This window comes from Haemaphysalis longicornis, unplaced genomic scaffold, assembly GCF_048455015.1.
Source record: "Haemaphysalis longicornis isolate Haplotype H1 unplaced genomic scaffold, Haemaphysalis longicornis Haplotype H1 scaffold_9, whole genome shotgun sequence".
Taxonomy (NCBI): Eukaryota; Metazoa; Arthropoda; class Arachnida; order Ixodida; family Ixodidae; genus Haemaphysalis; species Haemaphysalis longicornis.
Window position 1 is genome coordinate 127,196,590 of NW_027526460.1, and position 18,426 is coordinate 127,215,015.

General features: G+C 49.1%; 1 protein-coding gene across 1 annotated transcript in view; it reads left to right on the forward strand.

The window, feature by feature from the left end:
• The window catches only part of LOC144152791 (uncharacterized), a 78,371-nt gene that overhangs the window by 47,639 nt on the left and 12,306 nt on the right, over positions 1–18,426 (forward strand). The window contains exons 10-11 of the mRNA XM_077684253.1: positions 1,720–1,908; positions 12,378–12,501. Coding sequence (XP_077540379.1) covers positions 1,720–1,908; positions 12,378–12,501 — 313 coding nt within the window. The remainder of the gene's footprint in view (positions 1–1,719; positions 1,909–12,377; positions 12,502–18,426) is intronic.

An 18,426-nucleotide genomic window follows, 5' to 3' on the forward strand; every position in this document is an offset into this window, starting at 1 on the left:
AATGCCGCAGCCATTACGCGCCTTCTTGGCCTTCTTTCCCTTAGATATATTTGTGCCGCATTTGCACGGTTCTGTTTCCCGGTGCTGGCCGCTGCACACTGACCAATTGAAAATCACCGAAGTAAGGGAAATGTTTTTGTGTCACATCGGAAAAACACATAGAAAATAGAATAATATTCATACGAAACATTGTAGTTGATTGGAGGTGAACTTCAATTTAGTCGGCCATTTTTGACGAGCATAGCTGCACGTATTGAACAAACGGGGTCTTGGATTATGTGCCCTCGCTTGTTCATTCGGTTCGCCTTTGTTGTGGGGTAATGACTCATTTTCGCCCGTGAACTTCAGGATTAGCTTTGCTTTTGCGAAGTACGGTTCAGCATTAAAGATGCCTTCTACCCGCTGCGGCGACTCAGTGGCTAAGGCGTTGCGCTGCTGAGTACGAGGTCGTGGGTTCGATTCCCGGCCGCGGTGGCTGCTTTTCTGATGGAGGTGAAAAGCAAAAACACCGAAGTGCACGAGATTTCATACGTGAAAGATCCCCAGGTGGTCAAAATTAATCCTGAGCCCTCCACTACGGTGCGCCTCACCACCTGCGTTGCGTCGGCGCGTTAAACCCTACAATCAAAGATGCCTTCTAACATGATCTTGTTACGTAGTCTCAGGCGTACGTTTGCTGACTCTCGGAACCGCACCAAGGGCGAAGACGAAGCTATGTTCTGCTTTGCACGCACTGAAACCGCTATCCAATAGAAAAAATTCAAGCAAGCGCCTTGTTTTGCATAGTGCCGTTGTGAGTTTGGGGTGCCTAGATTCACGCACGTCCACCGTACGGCAGTGCTGGCATCGAGTTACCCTACGCGAGTTCAGTTAGCACTGCCGTCGGCCGGACACGAACTGACGTCTGTTATCTGACCCTATCGATTCGGCGGGAGAGGTTTACCCTTTGAATGGTGATAACATGGCATACTCACTGGGGCCAACTGTAGATAACTTCAAATGTAGCTAGGCCTTAAGGTCCCTGGTTTAGAGCAGGTTCTAATGCATGGTAGAACGCCAGTGTAGTAGATAAATCGATAAAACGTAATTGGCAGGGTCTAGTAGGCAAATGGCCTTTCTGGCTGCTCCAAGCCTGCTACAAAAGGCACTTTTGCCTGCTCCCAGGACTGCTCCCAAGCCCATGTGCCCTGTTCCACCCCTGTATACTTCTCAGCTACAGTTTAGAACCAGGAATTGTTTGCTGATGCATGCACATTCAGGCCAGTCAGCTCACCTCTTAGTGTAGTGGCACCTTCCACAGTGCAGTGATACGCAGCGATTCCGTTAATATGGAACGCATGAGCGCAGTTCTAACGCGAGACATTTACTTTGTAGTCTATTTTAATGATACACCTTTATGCCTGTTTTGAGTGAGAACGGGAATTTAAGACCCCCTCCCCCCTTGAATGGCTTTGGGGAGAATCTTCAATGAAGGTGGCTTTAAGATATCGGTAAAGAGGGTGTAGCAAGGATAGAAAAAAGAGAAACCTGCATAAAATAGCAAACTAGAATCCACAGGCTTTCAATATGGGGAGAGTGGGAGCTTGCAGGTTTTCTGCCAGCTCGTTCGGTGCAGATCGAAATAATGAGAAAAGGATCAGCTGAAGGACTTCTCTTTTGCGAGGAGAGTGTTGCAGGCAGGCAACAGGTGCAAATTGCCCCCCCTTGCTTCCCGTGCAGGTACAACTCGACGGGCCACAACCCGATCAACTACGACCACTACCCGCTGCAGTACCACGCCGCCGAGGTGAGCCACGGCTACTGGACGGACCCCTTCTTCGACTGCGGGGGCCTGCACGGCGACTGGGTCATGGTGTACGCCTCGCCCTTCTTCGGGTGGGACAGCCTGCACAACCGCATCGAGTTCAAGTGAGCAGCACACCGCCCCCTGGGGTCGCCCTCAAAGGGGGGGCCATTCAGGCAAAGCACAAGTTTGGTTCATTCGAAAGATTGACTCATTAGAATCATACCGGCGCCACTTCTAATGCAAACTTCACTCAAATAAGCTATATAATTTGGAAAAAAGGGAATGGCCATGCGACCCACTAACTCATTTCCCGCTATGGAACCTACGATGTTATATGCCCAGCTCTGCAATTGGCTGAGGCCGGCAAAAGCAAATGCGAATTAGGCAGGGCTCATAAGTTTGCCGGACGAGCTATTTGCACCTCAATGTAGGGCACATTCTTTATATAAGAATAAGAATTGTGGGGTGAACAATTAAAGTTACGTACGAACACGTAAACACTGAAGCAGTTAGTGCGGCACTTTGCCGGCTGACACTGCCTAACACAGCCGTCGGATGCATTGGGCTCGTCTGACACAACACAGACCAACTGATATAAACCATAGAGTTTCATACTAATATATGCTAAAGGGAAATCTGGCGCCACTGTCTAGGGGAGCCGCGCTTCAGCGAGCGTTCCGTCATGTACCCGGCAGGTACGTTCCACTTGTCCTTGGCATGGCTCATGAACAGGCTGAAACGTTGGCTATGGCTGAAAAAAAAACAACAGTATTACCGTGGATGGTTCATGAAATTTGTTTTGTTATTATAACATTGAACCTCCAAAATATCAGTAGCTTTTTAGAAGCTTAATGTACGATGAACAAGAAAAAATGTTACTTTTTTTTGTTGATTTTGGCTTCGAAACAAAAAAGAAGCTGTATGGCTAGCTAAGCCAAGCAGGCGAGGAACGTCGCTAGCAGCAATGGCGCCGCCCATGGTGGCCCGCGACTGCAGCGACAGATTTCTTTCTAGTATACATTAGTGCGGCACTGTATGATATAAACGGCACGGTCACTTACGTGACCATGTTCGTCGAGTCATAGCTCACATTTTAGGAAACGATTGGCATGAACCCTAGTAAAAATACGGCCGGTATAGAAGTGCGGCCAGAAACAAAGTGCGAACACTGGCACTTCAGCAGTATTGCGGCGCCATCTGTGAAAGTAGGCGATAAGCAAGATAACCAAATGGCCGTCTGTGAGGTGGTAGCAGCCCTGGTCAGCAGTTCGTCTTTATTTTTAAGGCCCTGCTCTGGATATGCTATTTTCAACGTCGCAAAAACGCACGATTTAGTGGAAGAATTGAAAATTTGGCTAAAATGTTTAATTTCTCAGTTAATAAAGCATCGCTTGGTTCTGGGCAAGCGCTGAGGGCACTTTAAAACGCTCAATATTTTGAACAAGTTTGTTCATTTAGAAACAACTATCCCTTGGTCACCTGCTCAGCTCCCTTTCAGCCACGAAAGATGTCTTCTTAAAAGCGAAAAGATGCAGGAAAAACTGGAGAACCTTCGGATTTCGTGCTGAATGATGCCAGCAGTGACGCAATAGAAGGAACAGTGGAAATGTGGTTATCAGTATGTCAGCTGCGAATTACCATTGGAGTGCTTTGGACAAACAGAACCAGAGGCACCCCTAAAATCACCAAGTCATGTTTCCTCAAGTCAATCAAATTGGCAGTAATATTGTTATTGGTACAAGGTTGTTCTTTTTTTCTTTTTTGATAAACCGAACTTGTGAATGAATGAATGAAAAGTCTTTATTGTGGAATGGCTCTTTGGCCTAATAGGAGGGGAAGAAGGGTGTCGGAGAAAAGACAGAAACAAAGAAAGAAGAGAAAGAAGTGCGTACACACATGCGTGTACATGGTATACATTTGCAATCACATGCGGCGATCGATGCCTGCCTCGTGAGCGAACGCCCAGAGGGAGAGCAGGGTGTCGCGGCTGTTGTTGTTGGGGGTGGTCCATTGATGCAGGGTGCTGATGTGCGGTGGCAGGTACTGGGCACGGAGGTCCCGGTAGCCAGGGCACTCCCACAGCATGTGGGTCACTGTTGGGCACACTTCCATGGTGCATGTGGAGCAGCTCACTGTGGGGCCCTGTTCGTGGTCGCCGTCGTCGCTGTCGTCGTCGGTAGCCCCGGGCCTGCATCGGTGGTGGGCCCGCCATTTGGCGAGCACGTCTGCTGTTAGTGCGGCCCCCGCACGTGTCTTGTGGATGAGGACCTGAGCCCCCCGTGGCAGTCCTCGGGGCAGTGGGTGGTGGTTGGTGGGGATGTGCTGCCAAAGGGCGCGCCTTCGCTCCCTCTTGGCTGCCAGAATTTTGGCTCTTGGGTCGGGGTCGTTTGGTGCGGGCATAGTCTGGGTCACCAGGGCGGAGCGGTCGTCCATTAGCTCGCTCGCCAACGCCTGTGCGGCTCCATCGCCAATGCCACCGGCGTGACCTGGTACCCAGTCCACCCTCACCTCCACTCCATATTGCTGGTACAGCACTGTGCTTGCCATTTTGATCCTGTGAGCAAGCGTGCCAGTCCTGGGGGTGCGGCCAAGGATTTTTATGGCCTCTCTACTGTCTGTGTAGATCACCACAATCTCCCCTGTCTGCCTCAGTCCTCGACGGGCCTCCCCACAAACCCCGTCCACTGCACACAGGATGGCGGACAGTGAAATCTGGTCTGGGCTGGGTCGGTGCTCATGCACGTGGATTTGTCTGCATGTGCCGATTGGGGAGATCGCAGCTAGCCTGGCTCTGCGCGTGATGGGGTCCCAGGTGGCTGCCGTGAACACAGAGTTCCGGGTTCTGTCAGTACAGGCAGCTGCTGCTCTACGCTCCGCTTCATGATCCTGCTGATGGCACTTTTTGGAGAGTGGTTTGGGAAGCTTGAGGAGCACATCGAGCCAAGGCTCCAGCAGGCGTGGCAGTTTGGGTGCATCGGGGGGTAGTTCTTTTGTGAGGGTGAGGAGTCCTCTACCCACAGTTGTGTTTTGCCGTCGTAGTTCATGGCCTTCATTGTGTGCCTCGATAAAGGCTTTGAGGGGAGGGAGGCCGGAGTACCTGTAGAGTTCTTCAGTCCTCGTGTGACGCGGCAGGCCAGTTATTGCACGGAGACATTCGAGATGGAGGACCTCCAGTTGTGCGTAGTGGGTTTGGTTCAGTGTGAAGCAAGCTGCTCCGTAGCATGCCTTAGAGGTGAGGGTTGCCAGGCATAATGTCCTGATGGTGCGTGTGCCGGCACCGCCAAAGTGGTTGCCTATGCGGCGGATCAGGTGGAGGTGTCGGCGCCACGTTGGCTTAAGCTGACGGATCCATTCCTTTGGTCCACCAACCTCACTGAGGGGAACCCCAAGGATCCTCACCCACCGCTCCGCTGGTCGGGTGATGGTTTTGCCGGCCAGTGTAAGGCTTATCTTCGCTCGCTCCGAGTCGTAGCCACCTACCAGGAGGAGGTTAGTCTTTTCCGGTGACGGCTGCATGCCAGTGGAAGGGAGGTAGTTGTCGATGGTGTCCAAGGCTTGCTGCATGATTCCCTGTACATCTGCTGTGTTCAAGTTCGTGCCCTTGGGGTCCACCCACAGCGTGATGTCATCTGCGTAGAATGTCAAGCCCAGGTGCGGAATTTTCCGTAGCTCTACAGCCAGACCTCGCATCACGATGTTAAAGAGGACTGGAGACAAGATGGCACCCTGCGGCACTCCTCTGGAATTTGAGAATGTCCTTGGGTGGCCCGATCCAGATTTGACCTCAAACGTTCGGGCCACCAGGAATGATCGCACAAAGTTCATGATTCGTGTGCCAACTCCAGCCCCATCGAGAGCCTTCAGTATCGCTGTGTGCGCCACCGTGTCAAAGGCTTTCTGCAAGTCTACTGCCAGGAGGATGCCAGGAACCTTAAGGCGACCCCGACGGCCCCCTCCCACCAACTGGCGCAGTAGCAGAAGGCTGTCTTGAGTGCACAGCCCTGGTCGGAAGCCAGTCTGGGCTGGATCGAAAAAAGCTGGGTTCTCCTCTTCGAGGTGGTATGTGAGCCGAGTCAGCACCATGCGCTCGAGGAGCTTGCATAGCGTTGACGTTAAAGCTATAGGTCGGAGATTCTTGATGCTGTTGGGTTTTTTCCCTGACTTTGGGATGGGGTAGATAATCGAATGTTTCCATTCTGCTGGGATGCTCCCAGTTCGCCAAATCTCGTTCAGCTCGTCCAGCAGCAGGAGCTTCTCTGGTTCGTCAAGGTTGAGGAGCATTCGCCAAGTGATACCATCCCCGCCTGGAGCACTGCGCACGTTGGCAGCATCCAGGGCCAGGGTCAGCTCTTGCAGAGTGAATGGTGCCTCAGCTCCCAGGTCACTGGCTGGTTTACTTGGTTCATAGGTGCGTGGGTCTGCTGGGATGGCCGGTTGTGGAAAGAATGCCTCAGCGGCGGCCACCTCGAATTCTTCTGGCGTCAGGTCTAAGGCCATTTGTATGTTGAGTGCCGAGTTTTGTGTCTTGTGCTTGCCGGACATGGTTCGGTGGGTTTGCCATAACTTGCGAGTGCTGGTGTGCTTGTCAAAGGTTTCGCAGTATTCAAACCACCTCGAACGGGCAAGCTGCTTGGCATATCGGCGAGCCTGAGCAGTTTTGTTGCGCACTCGGAGGAGATCCCCGTATTGCCGGCCATTGGTCAGGTAGATTTTGTGAAGGCTCTCCCGTGTGGTCCATAGGTTCAGTAAGTGCTTATCCGGGGTAGGAGCTGACTCGTCTACCATCAGATGTCGTGTGGCCTCCTGTGCTGATCTAAGGAGCCGTCGGGTCACCGGGACCCTCTTGTCGTGTTCTGCCACTGCTTTCCGGAATGCATCCCAATCTATTGCTTTGGATCGGCGAGGGCGGCCTGTGCAGCCACCCACAGACAGCTCCAGCCAGAGCGGGTAGTGGTCTGAGCCCATTGGGTCCGCCCCGCGTCTCCATTCCGTCACTAGGCCCTTGTCAGCCCAGGTGAGGTCTGGGGTGGTGTCCCGCTGGTCCACTCGGGGGCTGCAGCGTGTCGGGTAATCTGTGTCATTGGCCAGTATCAAGCGTGCCGTCTCAGTTGCTTGCTTGATCTGCAGGCCCCTGGCATCTATTTTCTGGTAACCCCACTCCTGGTGTTGCGCATTAAAGTCGCCTGCTATGAGAATGCAGTCCTTTGGGTAGTGCTGCCGGAGGTCTGCCATCCATTGAAAATTCACTCTGCCACGCAAGCCACGCCTGGAACAACTGGGTTCAGGCCGTCTGCAGTACGAGACCATGAGGAGTCTGCGTTTGCCAAGAGTGCAGCGGACAGCCACTACTTCCTGCACTGAGCTGCAGTAGGCTGACGTGTCGATCTGTGCCTGCGGGATGTCACGCCGTACGAAAACTGCGGCCTGAGCTTCGATAACCTTGTTTTGCTGCCCCCTGTTATTCCTGCCGTGCTCAATGGTAGGCTGAAAGTACCCATTGTAGCCGGTCACGCCCGGCTCAGTGCCCCTGGTCTCCTGCAGAAGAAGTGCAGCTGGCTGCCCCGTGAGGCGGAAGAGCTCGTTGAGCTATTTTATCTTTATTTGCTTGGGTATCTTGGGTATCTTGGGTACTTGGGTACTTCGGGTATCTGTCTGAACAAAGGTTGTTTGGTGTAGGTAGAAAAGCTGAGCTTGCTCGAAGGGTATTTCGTAGAATGGTACGGATACCCTCACAAACCGTAAGAAACTGTCGCAAGGGAACAGGGGTGCACTAGAGAGCACCGCAAGGTGACACAACCTGGTGTGATGCTGATGATGCTGATGCATTTCAAAGTCTCTTGACAGCATTTTTAGCTCAGTTTAACCCACGGAGCAAGAATAAGATTGGAGGAGAAACGGGGCTTCTTAGTGCGGCCACATATTGTCAAAAGCGCTGGTCAGAGGTCAAGCTAGCGGCATCTGTCGCGGGTGAAGAAACTGCGCGGCCGCTGCGATCGGCATTTCACTGGGCAGCCATGGAATGAATCGCAACCGCTATTATTTCGTCCATCAGGTTCTGCTACCTTCTCCTTCGCTTTCGGAGCCACAAAGCTTTGCAGTCTGCCTTGGTTTTCATTGTGACATTATCTGGTCGGTCGCCCGCGCTTATCGCAATGCGCCATTTCGCCTCCTATATATTCTTGCTCCGCGGTTGAACCCACTATAGTGAATGGTACTTCAGCGAAATTTTCCCTACAACAAATTACTCCTACTTCAGTTAATGCACAAGAATCTTCATCTCATCAACTGACTTTTAAATGTAGAGCACTTTAGGGCCGCGCCTTGTCATCATAGCTCACTCGCTGGACCCAAGTAGAGACACACGGTGTCCCGGGGTAACGCTGTCGTTCGCGGCGTACCCCAGAGCTTCGAAAGCCACGCGGTTTATATATCCATAGGCGTTCGAAACTCGTCAACCGCTGGCGCTTGTCATACATCTCCCCATTGTTTAGCGCAAAGAAAACTGCAGGTACATTTGAGGCAAAACGTACATAATTAACTGGCAGCGCCCGCGTTCATTTAGTTAGGAACGCTCGCTGGGTTGGTTTTTACAATAGTACGCGAAAAAGAAGTGGCAGTGCAACGCCCGCACGTGCGGGAGGAAAAGCAAGCACAAAAAGAACAGAACTCCCGCTGGTGCTGCTCCAGGCAGGAGGCGCGCGAGCACTGCGAAGGCGGGAAATTTGAATTGCATAGGGTGGTAGCAGTGAGCGGATAACGGCGCCACAGCTCGTTATGGCGAATCACTGCTCTGCACTTCCGACAGCTTTCACACTGAGTAGAACAGCTTTAATTTTTTCTGCACTGTCCTGCTTAAACAAAATTTTAATGCGAGGTATACTAAAATTTCTCATTTATTTGAGGAGTTAGAAAAAATTTGTACACTCATGATGCAAATGTGTGCACAGAGTCATCGTGGCACTATTACATATATATATATATATATATATATATATATATATATATATATTTGCTCTGTATGTGAAGTCACTGACACCACTACGGAGAGCATTATTGTTTGATGGAGCCAATATAAACTTCTTCTAGAGCTCCATCCCTTTCTGTGAAGCTACAGGCAAGCAAAATACTAACACAGTTTTTTTTTTTTTCTCTACGGCTGCATCTTAGTGTGCAGTACACCTGAGCAATGTTTTCACGCGTGGTTCTGTTGGTCAGGAGTAGTTTGATTTGTAATCACTGTGGTGTTGCGTAAAAGGTGCAAGTTTTCTGCAGGGTCATGAGAACATGAAAAGTGAGGCCCCACTGCAGTGGTTCACTGCACTTAAAGGAGTACTGACAGCAAATTTTTACGCCTAAAAAATGATATAATTGGCTTCAGTAGTTTGTACAGATGCCTCACAGAAATTTTTGCAGCGATCCGAGGCCGGAATCACATCTAAAATCGATTTTGATTGCCCGGGCCGCGAGCTTTCACAAATCGGCAGCACCAGCGAAATCGCTTTCGGCGTGACGAAACATTGGCCTGCGTGTCTGGCCGGTTCAGGGTGACGTCATATAGTCGTTTTCGGAACCGGAAACGATATCCTGCGCTGCTGTTGTCGGTGGTATTCGTTTGGGCAGGAGACGTGGGCGTAGCTGTGTGAGCAATGCTTGTAAGTGTTGCGTGTTCGACGTCTTTGCTCTTCAGTTCGTGGCCGGCGCATGGTGTTCCCTTGCACTGGTGCCGAAAACTGCGCAATGTCGACGCACACCGCGGCGGTGCGCGTCGCCAAGCTCGCCCAAGTTGTGCTATGGCAAGCTCGCGGTATGCGAAGTACTGCTTATGGAAGCCTGTGCGAGCAAATCGACGGCGACGCCAAGATGCATTATTTTTCACGCGACGACATGCAGCGCTAAACGTGGACTGAGTTCGTGCGCAGCGGCGGCCGCAAGAACTGTCGCCCAAGCCAGCGGGCTCGGGGTTGCATGGGTCCCCTTGGGTGTTGAGAACTATAGGCTTAGTATCGTGGCGACTATTTGATCGCTGGTATCTGTACAACTGCGAATGACCATCCCTTACACAACTTTTCACCACACTATCATCCCCTTTTTCGCATATGGAGCTTTATTTTGGCAATAATTTCCGTTTCAGCGATCGGTGACCAAGACATCTGCCGTGGCCTGTTTTGATTCTAGCGCGCAGGTGGCACCATCTTTCGGCCGCTCGCCTCACCGCGGTGCCGGCAGTGCTGGGTCGGAGCGCCGAACCTCCGCTGCCTGTCAGCATAGGCTTACCATCGCGGCAAATATCTGAACGCCGCTTTTAAATTCAGCGCTGATAACAACCCCTAGCACAATTTTTCAACACACTAACATCTACTTTCTCGCATGTGGAACTTTTTTTTCGCGATCAGATTGATTAGAAGAGTGGCGACAAGCTGTTGCTATCACGGTCTGCGCCGGTTCGAGCCGAAGTGATATTAAAAAACGGACGACGGCGAAACCATCGCCGGCCTAATCGCCTGGCCAAATAAAGTTCTGTCTGTCGGGTGGCAGCGACTCATCCGAGTCTGACGATTCAGACGACATGTCGACTGCGCGGGCGAGGGCGGACCATGTGCAATCGTAGCAGACGATGCGGCGAACGCATGGAGGAAAGAAAAACGTCCCTGACGTCACGGGTGAGACCGTGACGTAAGGCTGGCCCGCTTGCAGGCTGGCCTTCGAACGGCCATTTTCCCGCGCGGCGACCAAATTTGAAATTGGTTGCAATAAACGTGCTATAATTAATTCTGTGTTGGCGGCTGACGGCGTTCGGTTCGATTTTCGTAATTACTGGGCCAATAGGTATTCTTTACAGCATAAAAACTGAAAGCGAGAAATTTCGTGTCAGTACTCCTTTAAGATGCTTAAGTTGTAACTGCCATTCCGTAGGTACAGCTTTGCAAGTTTTTGATGATACCACGTGAGCACTTTATCGTGGAGCAACAGCTTAAGGGGGGAATGGCTCTTAAAACAGCTTCATTTAATTGTTAAGAACACTCTGTGAAACTTGCCAGTCTTGCTGCTTTTTTGCCCCCACTGATTCCAAATATACCATTATTTTTTGTGTAAGTCAATTAGTTACCAAGATAATTAACCATTTTTGGAAGAACAATAGACAAAACAGTGTTAGCCATAAAACCGCAATCTTTATATTTTTGATGCACCACTTGAATTTTACAGCTCGTAAAAATTTGGTGCTTGAAATGGGCATCCTTGCCACTGGTGGCACCAAGGTTTAATGAGCTGTAAAATTAGTTCCAAGCGGTGCATCAAGAAATTGATCCTCTTATTGCACTTACCAGGGTTCATAGTAATGGAAAATTACAGTTTTATGACTAACGCTGTGTTGTGTGTTGTTCTTCTAAAAATGGCTGATTATCTCTACTTATCTTGGTAACTAATTGACTGAATCAAAATAAAATGGCTTATTTGAAATCAGTGGAAAGAAAGCTGCAAGACTGGCAAATTTCACAGAGTTTACGTAACAATTAAAGGAAGCTGTTTTAAGAGCCATGTCCCCGCCCTAAGGGAAGTGGGAGTGAGAAGTTGTGCACAATACACAATCTCTGTGAGAGTCATCCACTAGGCCTACTGAGCAGTATTTGCATGCTTATATTCTTGCAAGTTTTGCCATACTGCTCCGTTCTGTGTTTCGGGCATCTTTTTGGGTTGACTGAGGCGGCCCACCATGTTGGACCAGCAAGGACCAGGTCCAGGCCAGTCTTTTTAGGAAATAAACGTTCATTTCATTCATTCCAGCTGTGATCGCATCAGGCACTGCGTATCGAAAGCAGCAGTGAAGGTGACATCATGAGGGGATGGTGGGACGATCTGATTGCTTTGTCAGTGGATACATCTCAACTGTTGTTCTCCCTGGGGTAAACCTTTTTTGAAGCGAGCTGTTGTAAGCCCCTAAATAGAAGAACCTCTAAAGCAGTCTGGTCGGGTGTTACATCAAGAAATGCCGGGCCACTTCTGCTTTCCCCGTGAGGCCTTGTGCCGTGATGAAGTTCTGGCATTGTGTGTGTGTGTGTGTGCGTGCATGCGTGTGTGTGTGTGTGTGTGTGTGTGTGTGTGTGTGTGTGTGTGTGCGCGCGAGAGAGAGAGAGAGAGAGAGAGAGAGAGAGAGAGAGAGAGAGAGAGATGGGGGGGGGGTCTTTAATGAAGTCTGACGATGTTAGCCGGGCTTACAATCACAGAGATGTTGACTTATTCACAGAGACTGGTCAAGACCTGTGTGTTGCAGGTATTCTATCAGGGCTTTTGTAGCCGTGAAGGACATTTGGGACATTTCTACGGTCCTAGAACGTCCTTTAGCTGAATGTCCATGGAAAGGGGCAGTCCCAAAGACACTGCGAGGGACACTCTTTGCGCACTAAATCGAGCGCATTTGTAGACCACATTCTGGAGGGTTTCTTGCACATTGCAATGTGGGCAGAGTGGCGACGTAGTTCGTAGATCGTAAAGAGGAAGTTGAGCGTGTACGCAACATTGTGACTGTAGACCGTGGTGAATCCTTTGTAGACAGCAGTGGCATCCAAACCCTGTGTGCGTTGTCTGTCCGCAGGGGTGTGGTGGCGGTGACGGTGGCCATAGCCAACCTGGACATCAACCAGTGCCCTGACTATGACCCCTACACAGAGGAGAACATGTTCCAGGACACCCACAAGTGCGACCGGCGATCTTCACGGGTGAGCCTCCTCTCGGGCCTCTTCTCTCAATTCCTTTCCTTTCGCTGCACAAGCTGCTAGGCAGGCCGCCCTCCTCACGCAGAGTGTTGCAGTAACAGAAGAAACAATCACTGTCGCCTTCGTATTCATTGATGCAGGAGATTGGTCGAGAAGCTGAATGAACCTAACAAGGCTAAGCTAATTGCACGCAATGAAATGGTGCGCGGTGACTTTGACTGCAGCCCGTCTCGATGTAAAACGCAGCGTAGGCAGCTGTACTCCTGACATGAACTTGTGGGTTCGTGGTGATGTTGCAAAGAGACATTGCGTTTTGTCGGTTTGGTGGCGTGCTTGTGCGGTTTGAAGGCGGCTTAATGTGGGGCACGGACTCCACTGAATTGCTGAATTGCTCTTGAACGTGCCTGTCACAACGTGATCAACGAGGGCTGCCTCTGTTGAAGTAGAGTTGCAGAATCGAAGCAACATGGCGGATTATTGTTTTGTCTGCGAAATCACATTTATGTGTAGCTGTCTTGAGTGGTGACGTCAGGATGGAAGAAGCGGGAGTAACCGGTTGGAAGGTAACAGCATGTTGTGTTGTACACGAGCTGTGCATAATTTAATCTCATGGGTCGGTGTAGCTTCACTATACTCGAATACAAGTCAAGAAAAAAGGGGCGTAGCCCAATCCCCCACTTCCACTACCCCGCTTCCAGCCAATGGTGTCGCTCTACCAACGTGACGTCGCGGCCGACCGCCTTGCACCTGCAGGCAGCGCTCGGAGCCAAGCTTTTCTGAGCGAGTCCGCGCCGAAACGTAGTTCTTTAGGACGCCTATATTTTGAGCCGAGATAAGAACCTTAGCTAAAAATTATTTTTTTGCCACTATAATGCAACACGTTCAAAAACTTATTCGTCAGCCGGAGTAGTGAGTTTCAATTTTATTGCTGGTGGTAAATTTCTGCTCTTTCGGGTTTTCCCTCAACCGCTTGCTTCTGGTTTTATGCATTGCCGGTTCCCTTTTCCGGTTTGGAGCCCGAAGAAGCCGCGTGTGAGTCTGCGTTATCGTTCTCGACTGAGGATTCGGAGTTGAATGATGATGGTTGGTTGAGTTTTGCTGCTCTGGGGTGCGGTACTTTGGTGCCAATCCCTCCACCATCTGACAACGGTAGGATTGTGGTGCGTTCCCATCCACGCCACGCCGATGGTACAAGAAAAACGAAAGCTCCGTGTTATCTGCAGCTGCGGGCGGGAGATGATCCGGAACGCGTACGTTCGCTTGCGGCGCAGCTACACCCGGAGCGCAGCGTTGAAGAAACGGTCGCGACAATGAGCGATCTTCTTGGAATCAGCGTGAGTTTGGTGATGGACGTGAAGAAGGAGATGAAAAATAGCGATGGCAATCTTGCGACGCCCTCCCGAAAGTGCCCGCGAAGCGGTGGAAAGAGACGATGCTCAGAAGTGTACGACGACTTCACTAAGTGCGCATTGCGGTCGTCCGTGCATCGCCTTTTTCGCCGCAATAGGATCCCGACAGTGAAGGCAATTGCTGCAGATGTCAACGCTAGCGGCAATGTTACTGCTCTCAAGCCATGGACTGTGCGCCGGCTGCTGAATGACATCGGGTTCAGGTACGAGAAGAGGGGCCGGAACTCGCTGCTGATCGAGCGGCACGACACTGTCGCGTGGAAGCAGAAGTACCTGTACGACATCGCCAGGTACAGGATTGAAGATCAAAAAATATTTTACTTTGATGAAACCTGAGTGAATGCGGGACACACGATATCGACTGTTTGACGGACACGATGGTTGCTTCCCACCACGACGCCTTCATGCGTGGTCTGACAGGTTTGAAGCAGCCGTCAGGGAAATGATAGCGCCTGATTGTAACGCACAGCGAGGGCGGCTTCGTCGGTGGGTGCCTGGACATCTTTCGGAGTACGAAAGCAGGCGACTACCACAAGGAGACGGACGACATCCGCTTTGAAAGGTGGTTTGGGGCCGTTTTGCTACAACTGCCACTCGGTAGTGTAATTGTCATAGACAATGCCTCGTACCACTCGTGGCTGGAAGAAGCAGTGCCTACGACGACTTCGCGCAGAAATGTTGTTCAGGACTGGGTGACGTCCGAAGGACTTGCTTGGGATGAAAAAACGCTTAAAAAGGAGCTCCTCAGCCTTGTGGCCTCTGTTAAGACACGGTAAATCAGGTAACGTATTGACGGTGCAGCTGAACGGACAGGATGTATTAGGGAGTACTGCCATTGTGAGCTCAGTCCTACTGAGCGCATATGGGCACAGATGAAGCGAGGCGTCGCAGCAAGAAACGCCACATTTAAGCTGCCACATGTAGAGGTGCTCCTGAGGGAAGAAGTTGCCAAGATAACAGCTCAGCTCTGGGCAAACACTGTTCAGCATGTGATCAGCATTGAAACAAAGTTTAGAGGAGACGATGGAGCAAGTGCGCATGTTCAACCTATTAGATACATCTGGGTGAAGACATGGACTCCGACAGTGACCTATCTGCTATCGAGTCCTTTCAAGATGTGTAAGGCTGCGACCTGTTCGCCAGTGCTGCCTTTGCCTCGTTCAGTTAGTGTGGAGTGTGGCGTTTAGCTTAAATACCTGTGTTTCCATAGCTGCAGAAGCAAGAAACTTCTTCAGACAGCAGAGAATACCAGATATGCTGTTTGTGTGCTTTATTTATTTCTGGAGTTAACTGAGCAGTCTGTGTGTGGTGCATAACTTGCTCAGGGTTGATTGCTTTGACATGTAGCTATGAGAATCAGAAGAGACCATTGCAATGTTTGGTTTGTAATCTCATTTGCCATTACTCAGTGTTGTCTGCTGTGTCGTAGACTCAACAGTGATCTTCCAGTATAACAGTGAGCGCGGCAGAAGCTATTTCAATAATCGGGTTATGATCTCATTTGCTGTAGTGAACGGAGCGGTGTTTTATGTGGTGCTGGCTCATGTTTATTGCCTTGATATGTAGCTGTGAGAATAAGAAAAGGCTGTTGTAGTGCTTCGTTTCTGATCTCATGTGTTATAAGTGTGGTGCAGGAATTAAGCCGAATAAGTTCAGTCATGACAGGATTCTGCGTGGCAGATGTATTCATAAAAGGAAACCGTACATCTCGAGCTAGAGAAAATCCGCACTGTTCCAAACTATTTTCTGGAAGTAAAGCCACGCTTACACTGTGCGATAGTTTTCGCTGCACAAGAAGGGTGACTATTCGCATGTATTCGCCCCGAGCGCGAACACAGTCGGCCCCTGGCGGCGGCGGGACGAACCGCTCCTAGTGTGGATGGCGCTCTCGCGTCGTCTGCTTTTTCACGTTGCGTGCGGCGCAAGATGCGTGCTGCACACGACAAAACAACCAATATGTGTGCTCGTTTGGCAGTAAGCAATGACATAGTTACCTCTGCGTGCGCATTTACTCTAGCAACGCAATAATCAGCGGCCGTTGCGGGTTAATGCGCTGGGTTAATTTTACGAAACATCTTCGCCATGGTCACCGCTTGAGTGTGAAACGTGTTATAAACATTGCTTCCACACATTGCACTTTTCTTATTGTTGAGTGGAGTCATCTGCCGTTTCGGGAACGTCGAAGGGTGCTTTTTGAAGGTGGCGTGGTGATTATTTAAACGATAAAAGTTTAGTACGCGAAACGAATAAGAAGCGACAAGACCTGTGCATACGCGTGCAAATTCCACACCCTTGTAAAATTGCGCTGTGTCCTTATAGAAAGAAGAAACAAACAAAAACATTTACACTGCACACGACCCGTGCGCTATCGCCCATACATTACCGGACACGTATTTTACACCCGCAAGCACCTGTCTGATCGTATTCTTCCCGTACCTTTTCTAAAATCAATACCATTTTTTGGACAGTCGTTGTTTACATATACGTAGTTGCTAATTTTACGTATTATTTAAAATGCGTTTCTATGGATGCGCAAGAGTATTTAGGGGGGATTTCTCGGTAAAATTAAGCAGTTGTGAGTTTGCGTCTGTCATGTGGCATTTCGTGTGTCATCTTCATATACCGACATGAATCACCTTGTCCAGAAACGTGTCTCACTCAGCATAACCAAATGCCTAATATGGTCACGTCTTAACCTCTTAAGGTGGACCTAAGTTTAAAGAAAGAGGAGAAAATGCGTAATATAATGCACGTTGTTGCCCAAATGTGTGAGGGGTGTGTGCCATGACTCACTGTTTTTTTTTTTAATTTTTTCCCACAATATGCTTGGTTTCAATACAATTTTGAAAAAGGCGAGCCACTATTCCTGGACAATATCGGACCAAAGGGGGGTTAAGGGGGGAGGCTGGTCTTAGACAAAACTTTTTTATTTTTCAAGCTATTGAGATGAAAACTTCCAAACAGATGTATTTCAGCATTCTGATTTCAAATATCAATTTAGATTTTGGGTATCACAAGTAGTTCTAATTTCATGCAGATTTCATTGTCAAAAGCCTATCCCCAATTTTAAAAAAAATCTACTTTAATGATGCTTCTAAACTGCACTTCATTGCATTGCATAGCAACCAGGGAGTGCAATAAAAGTATTCCCATGCTTCTAGCCTTCCTACAACCAATTGTATGAGGGTTCAAACTTAGTTGTTTGAACAAACTTCGTTGTATGAGGACGAAGTTTGTTCAAACTTTGTTGTTTTAACCCTCATACAATTGGTTGTAGGAAGGCTAGAAGCATGGGAATACTTTTATTGCACTCCCTGGTTGCTAAGCAATGCAATGAAGTGCAGTTTAGAAGCATCATTAAAGCAGATTTTTTTTTAAATTGGGGATAGGCTTTTAACAATGAAATCTGTATGAAATCAGAACTACTTGTGATATCCAAAATCTAAATTGATATTTGAAATCAGAATGCTGAAATAAATCTGTTTGGAAGTTTTCATCTCAATAGCTTGAAAAATAAAAACGTTTGTCGAAGACCAGCCTCAGTTTTGAAAATACGTGTTAAAATACTGCTTTTTCACCGCTACAGAACGCGACGCCTAGTGTAGTTTCGATTGTAAGTAATAGTGATAACCATAGTTTGGCTTTTCGCGTTACATGCATTCTCTTCTCGCTGCTCTTTCAACGTTGGCAGCCCCCCCCCCCCCCCCCCCCCCCCCTTCCCGAAAAAAAAAAACGAAATGCACCGAATTTTATTTTTTAACCAATCCTCAAGAAGTAAATGCCAAGACAAAGGCGATATTCAGTTTACAAAACAAAGTAGTTACCGGGAACCCGTTGCGCTGATTCGCAACGAGAAATAAAAAGGAAATGTTTTACTACATCTGCAACAGCGCAACTTCATTTATTGCCATAGGGTTCGTAACCGACCTTATACGCAAGAATGCAAACACATCTCGCTGTTGCAGGTACCTCTTAGATTTTAAAAGGAACGCAAATGGTCAACAGAGCAGCCGTAACAAAAAATTTGTGCTCACTGTGAGGTTCCAGAAGCTTGGTTTGCACACTGTAAACCTGCTTGTCACTTTGCGAAAATCTATAGCTAAACATGAGATGTTGATTGTACTGCGTGCGTTGACAATTCAATTCGCAAGTTCACTGCGACGAAAGCCGTAAATAAGTGATCCGAAACCGTTATTCATCAAACCTTCCTTCAGAGTCGCTAGAATTTAATTTAAAAGACCCGTTAGAGCGGTTCCATTTATATATCTGCACTGATCAAAATTCAGTAATCTTATGTTGCCTTTTGAACACACAAAAATATCGTAAGCTCTTAGAAAGAATTTCGGGGCAGTTAAGTAGTGTTGCCATTTCAGGGCACCCCACAAATGCAAGAATGCGTCATGCTACCAGTGAAAGCGATTGAGATTGCCGTTGTAAACTGAATTTCAGAGATCGAGGCTTCCTGATTTGTTTCTATTTATGCTTTTATTGACGGCTCAAAGCCATAGTCTGGAAAGAT